The following is a 26,322-nucleotide window of genomic DNA, read 5'->3' on the forward strand; positions in this document are numbered from 1 at the left end:
TTCTATAATTAGCGACATTTTTTTTTATATTTTAATACTGTCATTTTACATTCTTAACATATTAAAATTTTAAGAATGTAAATGTAGGTAATTACTAATATCTCGATTACAAAACGCAATATGGACGGTAGGTACTATTAATGTAAATATACTGCTTAGCATACCGCCATTCTTGTTGACCTAACTGTGTCATTATGGGGGGAAAGGGATTGTTAGTAAAGGAGGACTAATAGCCCCATTGCTAGCAATATACCCTCTCAGGTCGACCTCCACGTGGTTCCCCCTGGAAACCATCATGTTTAATTCTTGTCGAATTCATCATGGTGCGCCAACTGACCTGCACTCATTCCCACCTATCATCTTCCACTGGTGCCTTGTCGGTGTATACCGATAGCGCGGGCGGGGTTACCATTCTATTTTCACCCATTAAAAAAAAACTGTGTCATTATAAAAACAGTGACACCATATGCGCATTGATCAAATAAGTTAGTTTATGCAAAAGGTGTATCAGGGACTGATTAAAGATAGCAAACTGGACAGTTCGACTAATTCAAATTAGGTATTTGTATTGTAGTGGTATTATTGTTGATTAGAATTTTGTTGGAATTAATTTGTATGGAATTAATAAAATATATAAGTTATTTGTAATAGTATTTTTTCTTGTACAAATCCCCCCTCCCCCTCCCCCCCATTTTATAATAAGGAAATATGAGAGACCACTCACTCCAAAACGGCCATGTTGAACTGACTCTGCAGATTCCCCAGATATTCGCCGATCATCTGTTTGCTCAGCCCCTTCCTGGTGATGAGGAACCGCGCTACACCGCGGGGAGAATTCTCCAAGAAGCCCCTGGAGATCAGGTACGCGATGCCTCGTTCTGGTTTCTTGTTGAAGAGATTCAGCCCGACGCGATACTGTCGTTTACGGACAGTTTCCGACACCTGTGTCGATGACAAATTGTAAATTGTACAACTTTTCTTAGAAGATATTGCCAAAATATTACTATTATTATAAAATTTTAACACTGTATTTGATAATATAGTATTTAGTAAGCTGGCAAAGATATGGACATAAGTCCACTCTTGCTTACAATATTTACAAATATCTGTGAAAATGTGAAAGTTACAAATGTATATAAAATAATTAATGATTGTGCCTAAAAAAAAATCAACTTCAATTGTGACATAACCAGTTATTTTAATCTAAAAACTAAAACACTGAACCGATTTTGATAAAATTTCTATGGAACTGTTCTGTAAAAATGTTCCAAATTAGTTTACAACTGACGGAGTTACGAGATAATAAACATAAAAAAATACTGATGCTGAATTGAGAACCTCCTTTTTTGAAGTCGGTTATAAAAGGATAATGAATGTGAAAAATAATAAAGATATTTGTTACTCAATTATATTTCAACGGCTTAACAGATTTGAATAAAATTTGATATATCGTATAGGCAATATCATAGATAAATATATGGATACGAGTACACTTTGCTGATGATGACACCGTTTTTTACTATTCCAGTATGTACTTAATAGTGTATAAAAACAATTAATTTACGTATAAATATTTATAAGATAAAGTAAAAAAAAAAGGTAGACTGAATAGAGGCGAATCATCGAATAAAAAAAGTTGTTATGCAAAAGAACAATGAAACTGGACTTGTACATGCGTCATACATACATTACAGAACATCCATTCAGATGTCATATTTTTTGTTATTTATTTTTAGGTTACATTTACATTCAGTTGATGGAGAGTATATAGAAAAACGGGTATTTTTATACGACAATTGCAATAAAATTATAACTGATAATATCTTACTATTGTTGAAAGTTTAGTAAGCACACATTATATTAATACCTATCGGTTTAACTTACGTGTAATGAGATAGAGAAATCTCGATTAATTTCGGAATCAAATCGTGATAAGCCTTAGTCGTAAGCGATTGTAACGCGAGAGCGAGAGGAGATGAAGAGATTGTACTTTACTAGTTATATATTGTATTACATATTGTCCTCTATCTCCACGCAGTCCACGCAGAAACATTCGACCAATTAATCTGACTTCATCATTAACCTATAAATCTTCACTGGTAACCCGCCAGTTTATACCGATAGCGCAGGCGGTGTTACCATTCCATTTTCATGTCATAAAAAATCGAAACAGGTATCCCAGCACAGCTTGACGGCGCAAATACGGCTGAAGTGAGGTTTTTTCCCTCTGATTTCCTCTACCTTTAGCGGCTGATGCTGTATCTGGTGGTGTTCATGCTGGGGTCTACAGCACGCCGCTGGCGGAGGGGGCGCCTCGTAGTAGGGGGGTGCCTCCTGCCGTTTCCACACCGCATACCGTTCGGGGCCTTCATACACGGTCCCTGACGCAGTGCGCTGGTGCTGGAAGTGCTGCTCTTGGATGTGAACGTGCGGCTCCTAGGGGAAGGAGGTTTGAAAACTAGCAGGATATCATGCGTGTCAAATTACGTCAATGTCCGTGATTTGCCTAAACTTCGCAAAAAGAAGTCTGGTCAAAATATTTTTTTAGATAATCTTTTATGTGATCTGCCATACTTTAGCTTTAGCTGTGGCCATTTTAAAAGATGTTACCTACTTTTCAAACTCTTTCATTAACAAGATTGACAAAAAATACACCATCCGCCATCTTGTGGCGGCGGCCATTTTGAAAACATTACAATATTGAGTATAATATTATTATGGAGAAGAAAATATATTTATAAAAAAAAGACACGCTGAGCGGATAAATTATACTGACACAAAATTTTAACGGACAAAGACGATTTAGGGCGACGGGAATGTAGGTATCATGCCTCATCACGCGACAACCCATTCTCAGTGACAAACATACAAAATAGGAATTGACACGCTTCATGCTATTTCACTCTGTAACTCTTCAGGAATGACTTCAAATTGCCACATTATTTAATATTTTTATTGTAGCTGTTGAAATAGCAATCAATTTGTATTATAATTATATATATATCAGATTTATTCGGTTATTAATTTCGGGGTTGCCAGACTTTGGGGTTGCTATTTCGAACCGCGCTCTTGTATTAGGGCTTCTATAGAATTTAAAATAAGTTTAGCAATCCTAAAATTAATACGGAAGAAAAACCAATATAAACATTATTAGCTGATATTAAGGTTATCAGAAATAAATCAATAATTTTCTTCATCATCAAAGGCGGCACTAACCGGTGCCCTGGGCTGGTACGGCTGGTGGTAGTGGTGACGGTGCTCCTGTGAGGATGACGAGGAACTCGACTGCACCGAGGACATGGAGCCGCCCCGGACGACCGCGCCACCGCACTCCGCTCGACGAAGCGACACTGGACTTTCAGCACTAGAAAAATAAAAGTAAAATAGATAGTTATTCTTTATTGTCTATGGGTGAGAGGGAGGGGATAGTTCCAAAATTAGTTGAGCATGCTCAAAAATACACGTAAGTGAATTCGTTATTTTTATATTTAAAATATTTGATACTTTCTTAATTTTCAGGAACTAATGCATGGCATTTTTATTAACAACTTAAGATGCAAATGTAATGACAGCCCAATTAATGAAAAGTGGTACCCGGCATAAAATAGGCGACTCCTTCCTTTCCCCTTATGGGAGAGGCTATGTTTAGCAGTGGACAGGTAACAGCGGATACAATGGTGTTCTGCTTTCAAATTACATTAGTGTAACATAATTTCACATTCCATCCTTCAAATAGAGTAGCAGCTGTTTCTTGACAATACGAATAATAAAGTCAAGGAGGTAGTCAACTGGTAGTCATAGTAATAACTCAAAAAAAAAAATAACTCACTTGAGAGTAATGCTGCTAGTTCGCTTCGGTACTTCAGGGGGCAATCGCCGTGCGTTAGCAGCTTGTATTGCGGCTAGTTGCTGTTGTTGCCGCGCTGTCGGTGAAGATAGCGGCTTACCACCTGATGATAGCAGATTTCCATATATGGGACCTGGAATAGGAATAAAAATAGTAAAGAGATAGAAAGTCTTATCGATTGTCGCAAACTTAATGTTTTCTGCTATTCCTTATTTTGAAGATACATACAATAAGCAACAATGGCGATGAAGGTGGATTTAAGAAGACTTATTCTTCAGACAAATAAAGAAACAAAACAATCTGTTTACGGAATTTTTAGAAGACTTATAAGCAGTAAAGTCTGAATTGCTATACTCAGTAATTTCAGTATCATATCTTACCATAGCTTTAGAAGTAAGCTACTTAGAGCCAAAATAAATAAGAAGTACAGAGGTACACATGCAGATGAGTATCTGAACAGTTAAGCGAGTTATCTTAACAATTCAACACTTGTTACTGTCAAGTACGAGTGCCCATGTGAGTACAATGATGACCTTTCCTTTAAATTCAACAAGAACCACAGACTATATCTCGTTACCCTAAACTATCTACTTGTATAGGTCATGTACTTACACATTAATAAATGAAAAACAATTTGAGAGTGTCATGCCTAAAGTTGTTGTGTACCAATTACCAACCTGAATTATTCATCAGCTGATGGTTATGAAGTGAATCATTGTGGGACGAAGATGTCGATATGTTAGTCACTGATCCGCTTACGGAACAACTGCACATCTGTAGAAAAAAACAAATATAATATATATAGAAAGGATCCAGCATCAGGGGGGACGGTGGATCAATAAGGCTATCGCCACTTCAAACCAATCCTCTACGACGAAAAATCTCCGAAATGTGGCTTTATTCTTAGAGGCACAAATGCTCGTCTCCGACGCAATTATGTCTCGGGTTAGACCTCAGCCGACCAAGTGCTAGGTGTATTATGGTCTCCAATATTCAATTACGTAGTGAGTACACGCAGTCTCTGTAGCAAGCCATTGATAAGGCCAAAATTCTTACCAAGGAGGAGCTTTTAGCAAATGCAATCCATGCAAATGCATGCAGTCTATCCCACTGCCACATTTCTGCCATGAAACAGCTGTGCTTAAATAGTTGCATTTCGGTTTGAAGGATGGGATATGGCAATGAAAATAAAAATTGAATGGCATCACAAGATCATGGTGCTGTTTACGCCTATAGGTGACGGTTATCATTTTTCATCAGGCGGGTTAAACTTATTTGCTATTTCTAAGTATCATAAAAAAGTGCCTTAACAAGACATTAAAAATTATTATAACATACCCCACTGTCGGTGTCACTGCGGTGATGATGCGGCATGTCGGCAGCGATCATGTGGATTTGATGAGCAGAGTGCTGCACCCTCGCGACCATTGCTTCCACTTCGTTTTGGGCCTCGCATTGTAAATGGTTACTGTAATTTAGAAAATTGAAAATTATAAAACTCCTGCACATATCATAGAGGTCTATCTGGTCTGAAATTAAATTGACTTTATTGGTATTAATAACATAATTATGTGTTGTATCTTGCAATTTTAGAAGTGTAAGCCGGGTATTGTTTAGTGGAACTTAAGTAGGGGAGACGAAGCAAATAAAGGGAATACTTGTCTGATCTGGCTATTATAGCGGAATATATGTATTTATTTACCTAAGGTCGATATCATGGCGCTCTCTCAGTGACATGGAGCGCATTGGTCTTGTCATAGCTAGCATCTTCTCCTGACCAGCGGGACTCTTCTGCAGTAATGTGTTTGCGTAGATATCTGTACCTAGAATGTTAGATAGAAAAGCGTTAAAATATTTCTACTAATAATTGCCAAATAATTTATAGTTCTCGTCAAAGTTTTTACGAGACTGTTTAGAAAATGAGTTTCAAGTTTTTAGGCGGCATTTAAATGTATGATTATTCGTTTTTTTATTTCCCGTATTATTATATTGTGCCATAATGATTTGCTATTGTTGAATAATAACTATACTGTATTATATTTCTATACAGGCTTAAGTCAAGTATTAATAACCTCTGTGGCGCAGTGATGGGCACTTTGGTTCGGGTAAATGAAGTCCCAGTTCCATTTCCGGTAGGATCAATATAGGAAAAAAACTTTTCTTTTTTTATACCACTAAAATAGTAACGAAGTAAACGCCTGATAGTAAGCGGTTAAGCGGATCTTAGCCTATAAAATTCTGCAATACTAGGGGCATTTTATTTTTTATTTATTTATTTACACTTTATTGCACCAAGTAAAAAGAGAAATAACAAATACAGTAAATATTAATGAGAAGTGATACAAAAGGCGACCTTATCGCTAAGCAATCTCTTCCAGACAACCTTTGGGTAGAGGACATTGAGAAAAAGACAAAGAGTAGGTGGCGCACTATTATATGAATATTATCATATACAAACATATATAGATACATACATACATATATACACATACATATATACACATACATATATAATATATACACAATTAAATATATACATAACATACACATACTTAACAGCATACATACAACAGAAAAAAATGACGAAGGAAAACGAAGAGAGAACACAGGAAAATAGTACTAAAGTGAGAGGTAGTAAGATTTAACAGAGGTTTTGAAGCTAGTAAGAGTTTGAGCGCACCGAATAGAGGTAGGTAGTGAATTCCATAGGCATTACGCGCGTTGTTGACCCTGAAAGGGTCTCTTTATCTCTTTTTTGAAGAACCCTGTGCTGTAATCTCTTGAAAAAAACTCGACAGGAAGCTCATAAATTTTCGGAATTGGTTTGGGTCTGAGTGTTCTGGATTGTGTACCCAGAAGTTCGTTGCTAGATTCTTCAAAAAACAGAGTACCTTAGCTTGAGGACCAGATAATTGGTGTGATTGTGTGACACTTATTATTAATTTCGGTTAACTGAACTAGTTTCGGCCTCGATTAGAGTCTTATTCATGAGCATAGTTCACGGCTGAGTTGCTTAGAGCTGCTGGCGAGTAAAACCGATGTAAATAATTATAATAAAATTTTCACTGCTTACCGTTGACTAGTTGGCCGTGATCAGGGCCGTCTTGCAGCCTCCTGGTATTGGAGTCTGCCGCTTTTGCCATCGCCGTAATGGCGCTGAATTTCTTTAACAATTGGCGTCTTCTAAACGCCCTCTGGATCGTCACAGCTGCTCTCCTCGCTCTCAAGCCTCCGTACCTCCTCTCCAATATCTCCACTTGTTTATCGAGCAGATCCTGGGACATCTCATAACGACTGGAAAAGTATTTTTAGTCAATGAATATATGAAATAAGAACGTTCAGGTAAAAATGGAAATCAGAGCATTTTTGACAACCCTATTAGTTGGAAACAAGCCAAGAACAGACTATCAGTCATCTTGTTTAAAAAAAATTAAAATTTAATTCACAAAAAATAGTGACTTTTCATAACAAAAATAGTATGTGACCAACATCAGATCTCGTTTAATAAATTACTTTGATTAAAAAAAAAAGCGACTTTAAATAAGCATTTAATATTGTTATCGAATGTGTTATTTGAATGCTCTAACTCCAATTGTAATGCAATTAGATGATGATTGACAGGATTTTAAGATGTATCTATATGCGGATTAAGCAATGATAAGGTTTCAAATGTCATCAAGGTACTTAAATCATCAAATTAATAAAATCATTAAATGATTACATTACGATAATTAAATTTCAATTTAATAATATTACCTAGGTGATACACATGTAGTCATACTTAAGTGACTTCATAAGAAGTGACTTATCGTTAACAACATATGACTTAGTGATTTTAGGCATATCATAAATAATTATACACCTACTCTGTATTACATAACTAACTACTGAAATTTCAAGAAGTTATCATCTAATAGAATCGACATAAGAGTGATCAATATCAAAAGTAGGTGACTTCTAAGATAGTCAACTATACTTATACCTACAAGAAATAGTCATACTTCATGTGTAGTCAGAGTCATGCTGTTATGGATTTCATTCATGTAAGTAAGCTTTGCGATCGAATAATTCTGTTATCTTCTATTTATTATACGAGGAGGCGTCATTACAAACATTTATATCTAGGTTAATAAATTCATTTCCCAACAAAAATCTGACAAAGAGATTCTACGATGCCTGTGGCGTTCATATATAAAAGAATAATACTGTAGGTACCTATCTACTGTATAAGCACGTATTCAACTCGAGAGGTTACGTTGAGATAAAGAAAAATAAACAAGTGGAATTAAAATCGAGAGACTGGCGGCTTTAATTTACATTTTGTTTACGTTGGGAAATGAATTGATAACTTTAATATGCTTTGAAAACTCATGCTATGTTACGGCTGTTTTTTAATTTAATTTCTGCTTCAAATATTAAAGGGCAGGGCCACTCGTTAGGACAATTAGTGAAGAAGGTTCACAACACAGGCAGATCTTAGGTTCGGGGACGTACCCTCTCATCAATTTACCCCTCTTTTGGGGTAAACTTGGATCTTTTTGTGTAATCCCTGTTGTTCCAATGATAGACACGTCTGTGCCACGCCTATGGAAGCAATGTATTATAAAATATAAACAAAACATTCATTATAATCGTTCCTATAATATATGATTGTATAAAATGTACAGAAATATTATATGTTAAATATTATGCATAAGGAAGTGAGACAATTATTAAATGTTAGTCACGATACTTATAAATAGAGTATAGATAACTAATAATGAATATATGTGTTTTAAAAATAAATATAACATAAAATATTATGTGGAAATACAGACACGATGATTCCTTACAAATTACATTGGTGAAGTGACAGTACCTTTATTACCTATTTTAATATATGCTTCGATTATATATATGAAAAATTATATTATAATTTATTTAATAATCACGTAAAATACAATCGTATAAAAATTATTGTTACATTAAAATATGTTTATTATTATTATATATATGAAATAATATTAATAAATGAAATATATGAATATACAGAAGTACAGATACAACTAACATATACACAATTCTTTAATATAATAACACCAGTGTACAGTCAAGTGCTAAAATTTATTAATTCTTGTTTAAAAAAATATGAAATAAAAATCAAATTAACACGAACACAAACTGATTTTGGTATTTTTATTTATTGTTTTTTAATTTATTTATGACATATCTCTAGCAAAAATATTTAACATTGGGCCCAGTCATTGTTAAGTAACTCAAAAATATCGAAAGTATGAATTAAAATTAATTTTGTAAGAGTTTACTGATACAAAAATGGGTTTTATTAACTATTCGTTTGTTAAGTCATATCGCATTGTTCAAAAATTGTGATAAGGAATAACTCAACAGTCACACTACAGCCACTGCCTATATAGTATTTGCCTGTAATTTAATTTCTATATAATATATAAATCATTACATAAGCTGTAATAATAAATAAGAACAAAAAAAATAAGAACTTCTGAACGAAAAGAACATAATCAGGAAATCTCACGTTTGACAGTTAATTAGCAGATCTTCATTTGTCACTTTTACACATGATTGACATTGTGTTATAAATTTATAATTTAGAATTTACTTTGTACCAGAAAACAAAGAAAGTAATACAAAATTAATTTTAAAACCGAATACATTATGGATTAGCTATTTTTAGATATAGTGTACATTAAGAAGGCCCGAGCTCCGTACGGCCCTGAAGCTCCCCCTAACACTTCATCTACAGTTAATACTATAGATGTTGAAGTCATTCAGTCTTTTATTCTAGAGGGAGACTTTGTACAAATTCGTTTGCTTGGGCATCTCTGTCCCATTCGTGTTTCTACCGTGAAACCGTGAAACACAACTGCGTTTGCATGGCTGTGTTTCGGTTTGAAGGATGGGATATGGCGTGAATTTACAGGTTACAGAGGAATAACACCTGAATCCTCAGGAATGGCAACGCATGGGGGTATCATGGACGAAACGGTATACTCTGTTGTATCCATAGTACTGCTCATGTCTATAGGCGACGGTTACCACTTTCCATCAGGTGGCTCCATTCCATTTCCATCGTCAGCTTGTTTGCCATTCTAAGTTTATATATATATATATATATATATATATATATATATATATATATATATATATATATATATATATATATATATATATATATAACCTACAGCTGATAGTACCAAAAAGAATAATGAATTAGCATTTATAATCAAATAATGTCTACAGTTAAATTGTGAAACTTTTAAGATAGAGTGCAATGGAGCTGGTATGTCCTTTAAGGACAAAAGCCCCTTAAGTATTAATAAAAAGAAAAAAAAACTTCACCTGCCTTATTAATAAAGTCGGATATGTCATACAAATATATTATGTAATTGACTTTATTCACGACGATGAAAGTAGTATATACTATATATGGTAGATAAAGTACTTAAATTTACCTTGCTAGCTACTTGTCTGTACAATGGCTTCGTTTGCTTTCTTACAATAAGTACATGAACAACACCGAGGCTTCGAATACGTGTGACATCCACTGACCTGTTTGTATGCACAGCCATCCCGAACCCTTCGGGCGGCGCAGCGATGTACAGCGGAGGCGCTGGTTCTGTTGCGCCTGGGCACAGACCCGCGCCCGTAGACGCGTTCGAAGCTGATGAACATGATGAGTTTGAGTGGTTTAGTGCTGGAAACAAAATACGTACAGTCTTAGTAATTAGAGAAAGAATTTGTGGAGTCGTATTAGTACAATTCGTCAAATCAAAGCCACATATGTAATATATCCGACTTAGCTTTATGAAAGGGGGTAGGGGGAGGGTATGTTGGTAATGGAGTCGAATGGCTAATACGGACAATGTGGAACTAAAACAATGTTATAAGTAAATAAGCCCAATTAAATGTAGAATTTTTGGTTACGACGTGATCACTTCTTTCGTTGACAACTTTTAAAGAGGTTCTAGTGTTATATTGTATACTGTACTAAATCCCGAGTCGCGACTTTAGTAATGTACGTTTAAAGCATTAGATAGCTATATTTACGGATAATTGGTACATACTCGTATATCTTTTTTTTTTTTATACAACTTAGAATGGCAAACAAGCTGACGGCCCACCTGATGGAAAGTGGCAACCGTCGCCTATAGACATGAGCAGTACCATGGATATAACAGAGCATACTGTTTCGCCCATGATACCTCCATGCGTTGCCATTCCTGAGGACTCAGGTGTTATTCCTCTGTACCCAGTAAATATCATTTCCTAACCAAAAGTCAACCATAAGACAAAAGGCATTAAGACGTTAAAATAAAAAACCGGCAATTGAGACGAATCATTTAAAATGTACAACAAACAAAAATCAATCTTGATACATATAAGGCAAATCAAAATGGACCTCAACGTTTCCGATCAAAAAGAGAAACGTAATCATGAAAATTGAATCACATACTTAACAATATATACGACAATACCTCCTTCTTATTTAAATATTGGAAAAAAAGAAAGGGTTTCCTAAAAATGCAAATACTGGCTAAGTCCGTTCCAAGATTAATGTAATTCCCATTCACTTAACCATGAAAGTCTAATCGAAGAAGGCACTTAATATTCAATACAATTGCCACCACACTATATATAATCCAAGAGCACTTTCACTACAGGATATCCATTCCTTATTCACAACCTTTCTCCGTTCAGGGCACCTAGAAAGGCACGCTATAAAAATGTTACTCCATCTATATATAGATAAAAATTAAACTGTTCGTTTGTAAACGTATCGATTCACGGAAGGTTGGACTGATTTAGCTAGTTTCTATAGCGTCTTCCTAAAAAAAAAAGTTCTTAATTATTCTGTATTTTTTGTAGCTACTACGTTATGTAATTACGTAACCAACTCTGATTCCATTTCAATTGTTCTTTTTGCAATTATTTTTTGACAGAATTAAAGTCATTATTGTTTAGCAAAAAAGATTGGTTAAATATACATATATTACATACGGGTTGATTTAGACCTAAGTTTAGGGAAAGATTAAGAATTGGTTTCAAAGGAATTTTCATCCGCGAAAGCTCAGGCTGTAGATAGAGCTCTCTGCCTAGGTTTTCCTTAGATACTGCAGTTTGGGGCTCTTTAAAAAGGGAATTAAGGTTTCTTTAGGTTCTGGCAACGTGCATGTTAGTATTGTAGGCGTCCATAGGCTACAGTAACCGTTTACCATCAAATGCTCTGTATGTCGGTATGCCGCTTTTGTGGTATAAAAAAATTGGTATTCTGGCAGGACATCTTAGGTTGCTTGTATAAAATAATTACTTACTTTGCAATTCTGTAGAATCGAGAGCTTACAATGAGGCTTTATTTTAAGGTTTTGTTTGATCGACTTTCTGAATCTGAATATTATTTAAATTATATTAGAGCTGGGGCTCAATGCTCTGGTAAACAAGTTGCTTCTAAATATTTATTAAGGATTGTTATTTTAAAATAAACTTACAATTTCATTTAAATGCTACAGGATTTTTTGATGGAGTGGTTGGGAAAGTGGTAACAGTCGCCTATATATATAAATAACATCATGAAAATCACAAAATACATTATGGTACCAATGGCATGCACCTCTCATGCGTTGCTATTCATGACGAATACGATGTTATTGTCTACATTCTCCGCAATTTTTTTTAACTTAGAGGGTACGGTGACTTCTATTTATTTATTCATTTATTTATAGCAAGGCAACAGATTACAAATTAGTACATTAATAAAATAAATATTACATAAAACAGCAGTCTATACGAATTATATTTCTGAATAATAATTAGTTATCCTACTAATATTTTAAATGCGTTTATAAAGCTTGTAAATATGTATGGACTTTTGTATTTTTTGATGTTAGAATATTTATTTGTCTATTACATTTAAACGACTAAAAGAATTTGTGTGAAATTTCATACACAGGTAGATTATATTCTAACTTAATAGATAGGATTGTATATTAGTAAAAGGAAGGATAGTCTTGGGCGGCTGTGACAATGGAAAGAGGAGTAGAGGCCGAGAACCGACAAGATGGATGGATACAATTCAACGCCCAACTGGAACTACTTTGTAAGAGTCCATCCAGAAAGCACAAAACTGCACTGTATACTTAATCATATCTCTCAGGCATGAGGATACAAAGAAGATATATTAGTAATATAGTATGTAATTTAGTTTACAATATTTGATGTACAAACTTACAAGCAATCAGAATAAAATGAAAAATTAATTATCAATAAAAATCAAACATACCAGGTAACGGTCGATGGACAGCGGTGACGTATCTATTGCCTTCCATGTAACCCCTGTCGGGTTCAGCGTGGTGACCATGGTGGCCACTGTGGATGGAGTGGCTGTGGGAGTAGAACCCGTCTGGTGGATGTAGAGCGCCGCCACCTCCACTCTCCTCCTCGTCGACTTTCTGGGAGAAGCTGAAACAAATAAATAACCAATTTGAAGAGATTTGATACTAGATGCTAATTTAGAGTTAGAATTCGACGAATTTAGTGTGGTATTAATTTAATTCACTGTCCAACCTTTCGATGGTTGCCGGTTCGATTCCAAAAGAATACAAACATTTATGTTTGCGAATGTTTGGATCGGTCTTGGCGTTTTTAATACATTATATTAGTTAAAAAAAAAAAAACATTCAAAGTCGTCTAGCATCTATAACAACAACAACAACATGGTCATCTCTTGCCCGCCGGATGATGTGTGGGCGGGCGAGGTAGGGGCCTTGGGGCGTACCCTATTACCCCGGCTTCTACTCCGGAGGCGAAGACCTCCGGATCACTGGGTTTTCAGCCGGCATACACTGATGATCTGTGTATGCCGGCTTGATAGCATCTATAGGACAAGCTCTGCTTATTATAAAACTAGATGGCGCTGTGTGAGCTTTCATCATTTGTTGACTTTGGTTATCTATGTCATTTTATGTGAACAATATCGCTTGAATCAACTAGTATCTAATAATACTAATTATAATTTATTACTTCAAACACATTACATGACATACCTATCATCATTATATCTGTCCACTGCTGAACATATGCCTTCTCCATATCATATGATATATGAAAATGCTTAGATTTAAAACTTACATTTATAATGAAGCAATGTAGAAGTATAAATCGACGTTCGTATATGTATACTAATCATAGAGACACTATTAAATTACATTGTAATCAAAATATTGAACACTCGAACTGTTTTGTAATAATTAGCACAAAATTTGTTACTAGGAGTATAGGTGCAAAATAACTTAAAAACACACTTTTATATTTTTCGAACCGTGTCCTTTGGGAAATAATGTTCAGCTCCTTAAATACTCTCTTAACAAAAGAATGTTAAAAATTTAATTCAACCTGTATAAAAGATTTATTTTATTACAGTGTACAAAAATGTGAATGAGTAAATATTTTTGTACATACTGTTTTCACTTCTGAAACCGTTTACACTCAGATGTCACATGTAAATGATCACCTTACGTTACGTAGTTGGATGTTATCAAAATACGAGCGTGCTGTTATCAATGGCGGTGTAGGTACGCGACTCTTATCGCGTTAATTAGAGTTAAAAGCATTTATATTCTGCATACAAAATATAGAGAGAGAATGTTTCGTTTGCATCACACATTATACATTTGGATAATATATATAATAAATATATATTATATATAATAAGAACTAGTATATATTCAACAAGGTATATAAGAATAGAACAGAATAGAATAGAAATAATTTTTATTCCCATAAATAGTTTTTTTTTTTTATAATTCTGTTACTGTGTTCGAAATATTGTTGTTAAGGTATTTAACGAATATACCCACTTGAAACTGAGTAATTTGAATTAAACGTAAACCACAAATGTAACGCCGTGGGGTCTCGGTATAGAATGGGCAAACATATACAGCCGTTTACTATACACTGCTGGACATCGGTCTCCCCCATAATGAGGTTATTTCTAATATTTCCCACACTTGGTACGTAGACAGGCAATCGCAGTTTTTTTCTTAATGTGCGATGATGGGACTGTAACCCCGTCTGCGCTATAGGTATACACTAGCGGGGCACCAGTGAGTGATGATAGGGGAGGATGAAAAGGCAGGTCAGTTAGCCCATCGTGATGAATACACTTGGGATTCAGTACGATTGTTTCCAGGAGGGACCACGTGGAGGTCGACCTGGTTGGATATATTGCAATCAATGGGGCCCTTAGTTTCCGTTATTAATAATTCCTCCCCCCTAGGCAACCGCAGTTAGACTTTGATTTAAGAAGGACCTTGCTGCCCCTCATCCAACCATTAAGTTTCCTTAGTCGTCTCTTACGACACCCATAGGACAGAAAGGGACCCTTTTTGTGTATTCTATACCGGGATCATCACGGCAGCACCGCAATATCACGGCAGTATTATTAATTATACAGATTACATACTACGTATTAAAATAAATATTTGAAACAATATATAAGCAAAGATTTAAACTGTACAGGTTACAATAAAATTAGGCTACAATAGAAATTCCTATGGGTACAACAAAGATAGCTTTGCACAGACGGAACTCATATGTAAAACTTCAATTTCCACGGATATGAAAGACTAGCATCGGCTTCTATCCTGAACTCATATAACTACGTAACATAAACGTAATATGATTGAAAATTATTTATATTAAAAATATTTTTGATAAAAGAATGTTATGCACATGATCTTTCTTATGAAATACTAACAGGTTGTTGTCCAAAAGACCACGAATAGCGATTTTTATAGGATAAAAATCAAACAGTAACCCAACCTAAAATGTCGTTAGATATATGCTGGTAGGGTACCAGTGTATTATGATAGAGAAGGATGAATGCAGATCAGTTGACTCATTGTCACGAATTCACCAGGAATTAACTTACGATGATTTTAAATAGAAATCAAGTGGAGGTCGACCTAACAGTGTGTACTGGAGGAAAGAGGATTATCAGTAATGGGCTCTAACGGTCCCATTGCTAGCAACATGCCCGACCAAGTCGACCCCCAAACGGATAACTTTTCTGCTTTCATCCTTAGCTTTCACTGGTTCCCCGTCAGTGTATACAGATAGCGCTGGCAGGGTTACCCATCCAATTCCACCCATTGAAAAAGGGTATATTTTCCCTTCTCCTCACGAAAAGCATTGGGTATCATCTCTCTGAATATATATATTTTTTATTTTATTTTTAAACAACTTAGATTGGCAAACAAGCTGACGGCCCACCTGATGGAAAGTGGTAACCGTCGCCTATAAACATGAGCAGCAGAGCATACTGTTTCGCCCATGATACCCCCCATGCGTTGCCATTCCTAAGGATCAGATGTTATTCCTCTGTACCCAATAAACTCACCCTTCAAACCAAAACACAGCCATGCAAACACAGCTGCTTCACGGTTGAAACACGAATGGGACAGAGGTACCCAAGCAATCGACTTTTGTACAAAGCCTCCCTCTGGTAAGAAAGGATTTTATTTTTGCAGTAGCAAACGTAATAAAGTCATAAGTCGGACGATTTATGACTGTCACGTGTACTTATTTAATTTATACCAGTTAATAAAACAATGACACAGACGCCTCTGTAAAAATGTTTTGATATCTACAATACATTTTATATCTGTTAAAAAAAATTAATCATTATTATTCGACATATTATCATCATAATAATAATATGTAAATTAACGATAAAGACAGTGGAGTCGTTGATCCGTGAAGAACAAATAAAAATTACATTATTTTTATTCATTCTGTCGTATCAGTAAAATTGAAAGGACATTTTAGTCTGTCCTTCTTATATAAAGATCAAAACGGTCTTTTTAAACCTTCCATTTCTTATTATTTGATTAAAATTCTTTTGTTTAATTCCTTTATTAGTCCTATTCGCAGTTTGGGTGCTGAACGGTTAACATTATGCTCTGACAACGATCTAATCATTTGCTTGAAGATGCCTCGTTTTAAGATGAAACCATGTGTCGCAAGACGTGCGTGGTTAAAATGGCAGTCGGTGATTGATGACTAATACGGAAGGTCGTGGAACTTTTGGTAGTAATGGTGGTGGTCAATCTTCTAGTGTTGACAGTCACATATTATTTAATTATTTACTAATATTAATTAATTATTTACTTACTAATATAAATTTGAAAGTGTGTTTGTTACCTCATAGCATCTTAATGACATAAACTACTATGAAATTAGGTAAACACGTACTATATGGGACGGTGAAGGATATAGGCTACTTTTTATCTCGATCTATAAATATATCCTTGCCATGCGGACGAAGTTGCTGATAAAAGCTAGTAGGTACCTATCTTATAAGTTACACCAAAGATTATTTAACTTAATATATATATATATATATATATATATATATATATATATATATATATATATATATATATATATATATATATATATATATAATAGAATAACTACCGAGAAAGACACCTGCGACGAGTCAGCACTTCAATTCCCACAGCAAAATTACCCAGTTCCTTTGTATTTGATTCGATATATATTAATATATATACATATATATCTGATTATTCTTCATCAAACATACATACATATATATAAATATGTGTATATATATATATATATATATATATATATATATATATATATATATATATATATATATATATATATATATATATATATATATATATATATGTACATCATTTTTGTTACACTGCAGACTTTGTATAATATGTGATATTAATATCACTTTTAAGCTTCTATTCTCCTAATACTTAAAATGAAATTAATTCGTTTAGTAATTTATCACAATCTAGATCCTCAGACTGCCCAAATAGCTTTACATAACTTGTTACTCGTGGTAATGACGCAGTGAAAGGAATGTGTATTTAATTTTAATCTCTTATCACTTTATATTAGACAAATAACATTTATATCTACACTGATAAAGTTGATATAAATATTTGAATGTCATGGAATGTCTTTGAATTATTGATTCTAATTATTATTATTCATATTATAAACAATGTGTCATTTTGTGTTTGTCGGTTTGTTAGATCTAGTCGTCTTTTAACATAATATAGAAAAGAACACCAGCTACTTTTTATTAAACCACTAGCGACCCGCCCCGGCTCCGCACAGGTGCAATGCTGATACAAAATATCATCATCATCATATCAGCCTTTAACTGCCCACTGCTAAACGTAAGTCTCCCCTTCGGGGATTTCGCCAGTAGTTGCCACGCTTGGCAGGCGATTTGGCAACCGGTGTCAGGTTTTAGAGACATTTTAAAAGGGAAATTGCTGCTCATCCCTCGCCCTTCCTTAGTTAGCTTTTACGACACCCACGGGAAAGGGGTGGCCTATTCTATACGGGGACCTCACGGGAAGATACAGAACATACTATAGAATAAAAGATTTAAGTATAAATATAGACAGACAACGTGAAGTGATTTTGTTTTATACTATGTAGAGAATGAATACTAAAACGATTTATTTAATAGATACATTCGCAAATCTTTCGAGAATAGCGATCTAGCTAAAGTCTATGCCCCTTATTTATAAAAACGTCAAACCTCTCATAAACCCATTGAGGCGAGAAACATATCGACGATATAAAGAACGTCACATAACAGTGTAATAGTTAAAATACGTTTGTGGTAGGTTTTAGTTTTTATGAATTTATTTATTTTAATACATAATACTTTATTTTTTAATGATTATAATCATTATACATTATTATTTCAAAATTCTATTTCCCAAAGGTTATCTATTAAAAAATAGTGTGTACTGCAATATTGTGCAAATAAATAAACATACAATATTATGTATATATTCATTTCTCTTCAATACGGATTCACAAAGTAAATTTACTAAATTTACTAATAAATATAAATATATTTATTAGTAAATTTATTTAAACTAATAAATATTAGTAAATTTACTTTGTTAGCCTATATTTCATGCTTCATTACATACTACACTATGCATCAGGCAAGATTCCTTTTTAAAACTGACATATATTTCAAATGTTCGCAAACATGTGTATCGACGTTCAGAAATAAACAATATTTCCAATAGATAATTCATTATAATTATCTCTATATTCTTCATGACCTACCAGTACCTCAATATTTATTTACACTTTTTTGAACCATTTGTTAAAAAAAATAATCATCGTCTTGACCGTTATTTGTCCACTGTTGAACATAGACCTCCGCAATCCGCCACCTGCATTTACTGTTTCCTGCAATGCATGAAAACTCGCCTAGCTTATGTGTACTCAAAGAAATATAGGGCACTAGTAATAAAAGTATTACACAACTCGGGTTGCGATATAAAACATCTTCATTATCTAAATCAAATATTTGCCAGTCGTAATGTAGGGCAGTTTTGTAAGAAGCTTATAAATAATCACTTTCCCGCCGTTCCGCGTTTCCATTCGTTTGCTGGGGGTTTCGGGGGGCCTTTTGTTTGGGAAACTGTGGCTTGGCTTTCCTATTATATTTTATTTGTAAAAATGTTATATAATATTCAGCTAGCTGTAACAGCCGGCTTTGTCCGCGTAAAAAATATGTTCACGACTGTATTGTAAATATGGGAGATAGTCAGAGGCAAGTGTGACATGATATAGTTGTGATAAATGTAGCTAATACTTGCTATGCTCACATTTTGCTAAGCATTTTAGAATCCAATGTAGTAGGGGTGAAAGCATAATTTAGTATAAAATGAATCTTATCTAATTTAAACTAATATTATAAAGAGGAAGGATAGGTATTTGTAAAGGATAAACTCAAAAAAGAAACCTTCAGTATCGGTATACGCTAGCGGGGCACCAGTGAGAAAAAATGTTGATAGGTGAGGATGAAAACAGATCAGTTAGTCTACAGTGACGATTTCAACAAAAATACACCACGATAAATACCAGGGGGAACCGCATGGAGGTCGATCTGATAAGGTATATTACTAACAATTCCTTTCCCCCTAAAAAGCTACGTAATCAACGAGTAACATAGGCGCTGTTTTATTAAAAAAAATACATAGAAATCTACCTTTCAACCCGTGGAAAGCTGGCCCGGGTTGTTAGTTTAGGATAAAATAAATTCTGTGTAATACACAGAAACCAAAATAGTTATTTATTTATTCGATCAACTGGTTGAGCTTTACGCTTATAATCTATGTATATATTATCTTTTATTCTAATCTTATTCATATATGGAATACCTTTTACATGCTTTTTTAAGAAAAGTTTATTTAAATCGTCTCTATAATTCTAGTTTCAACAATATGTTACGTAATAATCGATATCACCTTATCACTACAGTTCATATAAACAAAAGGTTTATTACTTATTATATTATTATCTCAAACAGTTTTATACAACTTAGAATGGCAAACAAGCTGATCTGATGGAAAGTTACAGTACCATGGACATAAAAAATTGATACCCCCAATGCGTTGCCATTCCTGAGGACTCAGGTGTTATTCCTCTGACAAAATAATTAGAAAAAATAAGACAAAATAATTTAAGAACATATTTCTATTCTATTTTACCGAACAAGGAATGAACATCGATTAATTTACTGAATGATAAACCACTATAGAGTTAACAGTACCAACTTCTAAATAATAGCGCATACTTATTTGCGAGAGACCGACGGACCGTTGAAAAATACAGTTTGTACAGTCGAGTACGCAACTCGTAGGCACTTAATTACTTCCTTGATGACAGTAAATTACTAATATTACATTACAGCTTATGTCACCAAAAGAGCAATACAGTCTAGTATATAGTAGTAAAAAATTGGACACTATAATTTTACTCATGAGGTGCATTTTACATTGCGGCAAACCACTTCTCTCAAAATAAGATGTCAACACAAATAATGCCGTATTAATTTTGCGTTTGTATTGATATAATTTGCTCAATGATTGTGTACAATATTATATGAATATCCACTTTTATTAAAAAAGAAAAACTTTCAATACTTTATGTACTTGACAATATGTATCGATTTATTTCATATCAAACAATATTTTAACAATAGCTATACGTTTTATTCTACATTCATATCTGCCATTAACTGTCCACTGGTGAATATTGGCCTCCCCATATTATTGGTATTGCGCTAGTAGTTGTAATGCTTGGTAGTCAGGCATTGGTGATGTTTTAAGAGGAACGCTGCTATCTCTCGACCAATAAGTTCCCTTAGTCGCCCCCTACGACCCACGGGAAAGAAAGGGATGATCCATTCCATACCGGGACTACACGGCAAGCTATTCGTGAAACGGATATACCAAAAAATTCAATAAAAATAATGCTATTAGCATATAACGACAGTGATTTAAAATCATCTGTACTTTCAGTAAAAGTAAAGTGAGGGTCATTCGTATTTTAAAGCGAAGAAGAGGCTTCTGTCACTGAATTTAATGTCTATAAGTTAGTAAATGATGAATTACGCTTGCTTTTCAATTTATGATCACAAAACAAAACAATGATTTAATATTACTCATAATTAATAAAAATATTTTATGTATTTAAAAGTATTATGCATATACATGTACATGGTACGCTGCGCGCGCGCATGTCCATGACAGTGACCGTGCTCGCTCTTGTATGTATAATACCCACTGACCACCTTTGTGGCTGGTAGCATTAGGTATATGTGACTGTTATCACTTATATTTATCTGAGTATATATATTCTATTGATAACATCTTCAGTTATTATAAAAGTGAATACCGGACGTGACAGAGTAACAAAATGTCGCAAATTATTCACGATAGTTCACGTTCATTATATTTGTTTCAATAATCTCTAGTAACACTAGAACGAAATAGATAAAGAAAAAGTAAATATAAGATAATTAAATAATATAAAATAAGAAAAACGTAAGTAACTCCCGATCCGAGCTGATGATCTTGAAACTCCTGAACAGTTCTTCATAAATTTGATAATTGTAGCTAAAAACCATCTCTATAATATCAGCTTAGAAACAAAAAAGAAACGCAACGTAATTAGTCCATTCATTTAGAAGCTTTAATACCACAAGCAGACATACAAGCATGTCAAACATATAACATCCCTCTTTTTGCGTCGGGGGTTAAAAATAACTAACTAGTGAAAAACACATATTATAGTTGAGTTTTCTTGGAAATGTATAGTCGAAAAGGTTAGCTGTGTACAAAGTGTACAGGATTCAGAAGTTTTTTTTACATAGTTTGACATTTTTTTATGATTGATAAAGACTGAGCACCAGTGGTGGCTGAAACAATAAGAACGAAGACTGTTGGCCTATCGTGGCAAATTTACTAAGAATTAACCTTAATAGTTTTTAGGCCGCATGGAGATCAACCTGTTAGGGTTGCTAGCAACGGGGATTAGCATCCCCATTAGTAATAATTCTTCTCCTCGACGAATTTAGGATATAACACAATAGGTCAGGACATGGCTAAACACAGGAATATATTATCCATTTGATTTTCGACAATATAAATTGCAGTTTTGTTCGTCGGGTAAAATCAATAATTTATGTTCACGATACGACATATTTACGCACTGTCGAATATCTACCTATCAGATACGCAGACATAAATTATGTTAGAAGCACTTTATGAAAATGTACACCATAGATATAGGTTAATATAGATATTGCAACTGTAAGTACTTTGCGTGTCAATTTTTGTCCCAAACATTTTTTGTTTTATCTAACTCCCGCTTATCTTTGTGGAGCAGTGGATTGTTTTCAATATAGGGAAATCTACAGATTAACACAATTTTTTGAATTTAGAACTTGGTTTTAAATTAAAAAAATTGCAAAATAAGATTTACTAAACACCTTGCTACACACATGCACGCACGCGTGCGTACATGCGTGCGTGCGTTTGGACACGTATGTGTGTGCGTGTTTGTGTTCATGTGGCAGAAATTGATTTTTTTTTTGCAATATGTACTTGTTACGTTATATACAACACTTTAAAACATCCTTCATAGTCATCCAAGCACTGTATCATTAGTGCGACAACGAATTGCCATTTCCGTGAAATTAAACTCCGTGATCAGGGTATAATAAATGACGCGTCAGCCGACTCGGGTTCCGTATCTTGCACGTTCCAAGAGCAACTATAAATCATTTGTTTAGTATACACACCGGGACGTTTTGCAATAATCTACCAGACAATGCCTACTACGAAACGATGACAGGATAACTATAAAACCAATCTGTTCTAAAATACAAACAAGCTGACGGCGCGCCTGATGGAAAATAGTAACCGTCGCCTATAGACATGAACAGTACTGATAACATAAGAGTGTATTGTGTTGTACACGATACCCTTCATGCAATACTATTCCTGAGAACAGAGGTGTCCTGCCTCTGTACCCTGTAATTTCTTTGCCATATTTATTTTGCATAGATGATTTTATCTCAAGGAATACAGTTCTATATTGCTTCGCAAAAAATGACTTCATTCATAAAACATACTGTAATAGTTATCGTTATATCGTATAGTTATATAATAGTTAAATTTTTGAATTAAGAATGTGGTGTCGAGTTTTTACAAACAAATTTACATTCACCAGTTTTATTCCGTCAAAAAAAATCAGACGAAAACCTCCTTTTCGGAAGTCTCTTGTTTTCGTAAATAAAAACCTACCGACGAACGACGAGATGTTCCGTAAACACATTTAATATTTGAAATTAGAACCCAGAATTATGTGTATAGAAGACTATTTTATTCCGCAAAAAAAAAAGAAAAAAAATCAAGATATCAACGTTCAATCGTCACAAAGTCATTATAGGATTAGTACAAGAGTAAATCGAATCGATTACACAGTGTTTTTTTTTGTTGTAATCGATTGAAAACCGATTAAAGAAGAGGTATTATTTATCCGCGAGTAACAGTTAGCAGGCAATGTTGTTATTCGTTTAATGTATTCGTAATAAGAACTGATAGGCTGTACAACTAACATACATTCGTATTTTCACTTTATCGACAATTACCACAGAATAAAAACACACAAGTAGAAACGTCATGATTTTTATTAGACCTATTAACGCCAACAATTGATGTTAATTTGCTAGTTAAGTAACTGTTTATGGATAATGTTAAATTATTTAACTGAGCAATATTGCCGATTTAGCTATTTCGCTATATGTGTGGTCCCGTTTATATTTTCATTTAACTTTTTAACTCCAAATCCAGCTCTAAATTAGAATCTATTAAAACATAATACTTATAGGAAAGAGAGATAACAATTTTGCATAAGTCTGCAAGAAACAGGTAGTTGAAAATAAAAAGTTTTTTTTTATACAACTTAAAATGGCAAACAAGCTGACGGCCCACCTGATGGAAAGTGGTAACAGTCGCCTATAGACATGAGCAGTACCATGGACATAACAGAGTATTCTGTTTCGCCCATGATACCCCCCATGCGTTGCCATTCCTGAGGACTCAGGTGTTACTCCTCTGTACCCTGTAAATTCACGCCATGTCCCACCCTTCAAACCGAAATACAGCCATGCAAACACTGCTTCACGGTAGAAACATTTGGGATTGGGACAGAGGTATCCAAGCAATCGACTTTTGTACAAAGTCTCCCTCTGGTAATAATAATAATAAATGAACATTCTAAATTTAAAATATAATAAATGAGAGATTGAAAAATTTAAAAGTAGATGGGATTTGAAACTGCGTCTTCTACACCATACCATTCTCAGTAATGATTGGAATATGATTTTCATATTTTAATAAAATTTTTATATTAATTTTAAATTATTCAGAAAAGTGCCAAGTGTCTAATCATAAATAAATGTTTATCATATTAAATGTACGTATTTCATCGGAGAAAAACAGAAAAGAGTCGTTCTCAATGTCTATGTAAAACTAAAAGCATATATTGGATAAAACATAAAATTGTAGTGAAGTATCTAAACTAAACAAGCACATAACAGTACCCTTATAATATAATAGTCACGACAGCCTTCGGAGAAAGTACGTGAAAGACGGTAATTTCTTAAGTTAACCATCTGCAAACTTACGTTTATTTATGACAAAATAATAGTAATAAAACCGTGACTAGAAAACGGAACTGCGGATATGCAAATAAAATTGCCTATTTCCTTATCGATCTACCTAAAACAAGCTAAGAAGTAAACATTGTTCATAAAAAAAAATCAATCAAAATAAAACGCCAACGAACACCGACACATACACATTTATATTGACAATATAAAATTTATTTATGTTACTTACAGCACACAAATAACAATAGATATAGATAATATATATACAAAAAAAAGAAATAATAAAACATGCACACACACACACAGACACACAAAATGAAAATACAAAAAAGAAGTAACATATTTTTTATTTTTATTTCGTGTATTTACTACAGTAACACAAAATGGTCACAACTTAGTTTATTGCTTTGCCCTCAAAAGAGTAAAACACTGATAGTATGTTGTGGCCAAAAGCCAACATTTAAGTCAAAAATGCAGAATCGTGTGTCGCCGAGCATATATTGCTACATAATGAGCAAAATTGTGCTTCGCAAATAAAAATGTCAATTTTAAACAAAAGTATTCAACACGACCAACACGGGAGTAAACATTAACAATTGCAAATAAATGACAAAATCGTTTTAGAATTGCAAAAAATAGAATAACATACAAATAAAAAATATAGGCGAATTAAAAAACTTCTTTTTGAAGTTATCAAGTTCCATAATAATCATATGAATTTGTAATGCAATATCATATTTGCATAGAAACTGGATATAACGAGGTATGCGGCCGCTAGATGTAGCTCGTTTGCAGTTCACAAGTGGCAAAGTTGTAATGTTGAAAACATACAGCGTAAGCATCATACTGAGTTTTATTAAAATGAACAAAAACAACATTTTCACAAAACATGAGGTTGTTTTTATGCTAACAAATAAGCTATAATAATATGCTATTTATTTTTATAGCTTGTAATAGCCCGATTAAGACCTAAGTTCTGAACCTAGGGGGATACCCCTGTGGGAATAAATCAGCTATTCTGTTGGGGTAATAAAGAATTAAGACCTAATCTAATAAAACGAGAATGCAAAACAATTCCAATCATTACATTAATTACTTATTTTTACTTAATTCAATTATATAAAAAAATACTTTATAACAACTACACACGGTTATACTTAACGGCTTAATCAATCACTATCAAATTTGGTACATACATATTATAATGTGTGGAGTAAGATATAGGCTACTTTTATCTCGGTAAGTAATAATATCCTGGTCACGCGGATGAAGTCACAGGTAAACCTAGCAAAACATAACTAGATAACGGGAATTTAATGAACTTACTATGTTTGTATTTATTATAAGTTCATTAAATTATATAATAATTTTCTGCATGAGTAATGTACCTGTACGTAACTGACTTTTGGTAATTATT

General features: G+C 33.9%; 1 protein-coding gene across 7 annotated transcripts in view; it reads right to left on the minus strand.

Annotated features, from left to right (window-relative positions):
- Positions 1 to 26,322, minus strand: part of LOC113519437 (IQ motif and SEC7 domain-containing protein 2) — a 259,086-nt gene that overhangs the window by 15,028 nt on the left and 217,736 nt on the right. For 5 of the 7 annotated variants that reach the window (XM_031909574.2, XM_026904544.3, XM_031909575.2 and 2 more), the window contains 11 exons: positions 13,143 to 13,321; positions 10,415 to 10,559; positions 8,342 to 8,431; positions 6,921 to 7,141; positions 5,550 to 5,670; positions 5,186 to 5,315; positions 4,525 to 4,621; positions 3,830 to 3,980; positions 3,217 to 3,364; positions 2,242 to 2,436; positions 725 to 942 (listed from right to left, as the gene is read on the minus strand). In XM_031909574.2, coding sequence (XP_031765434.1) covers positions 725 to 942; positions 2,242 to 2,436; positions 3,217 to 3,364; positions 3,830 to 3,980; positions 4,525 to 4,621; positions 5,186 to 5,315; positions 5,550 to 5,670; positions 6,921 to 7,141; positions 8,342 to 8,431; positions 10,415 to 10,559; positions 13,143 to 13,321 — 1,695 coding nt within the window. Of the gene's footprint in view, positions 1 to 724; positions 943 to 2,241; positions 2,437 to 3,216; positions 3,365 to 3,829; positions 3,981 to 4,524; positions 4,622 to 5,185; positions 5,316 to 5,549; positions 5,671 to 6,920; positions 7,142 to 8,341; positions 8,432 to 10,414; positions 10,560 to 13,142; positions 13,322 to 13,990; positions 14,371 to 26,322 lie in introns of those variants that run through there. The other 2 variants (XM_052897105.1, XM_026904546.3) reach the window with 2 other exon arrangements.

Source organism: Galleria mellonella, unplaced genomic scaffold, assembly GCF_026898425.1.
Source record: "Galleria mellonella isolate WM207_F2 unplaced genomic scaffold, CSIRO_AGI_GalMel_v1 utg352, whole genome shotgun sequence".
Classification (NCBI taxonomy): Eukaryota; Metazoa; Arthropoda; class Insecta; order Lepidoptera; family Pyralidae; genus Galleria; species Galleria mellonella.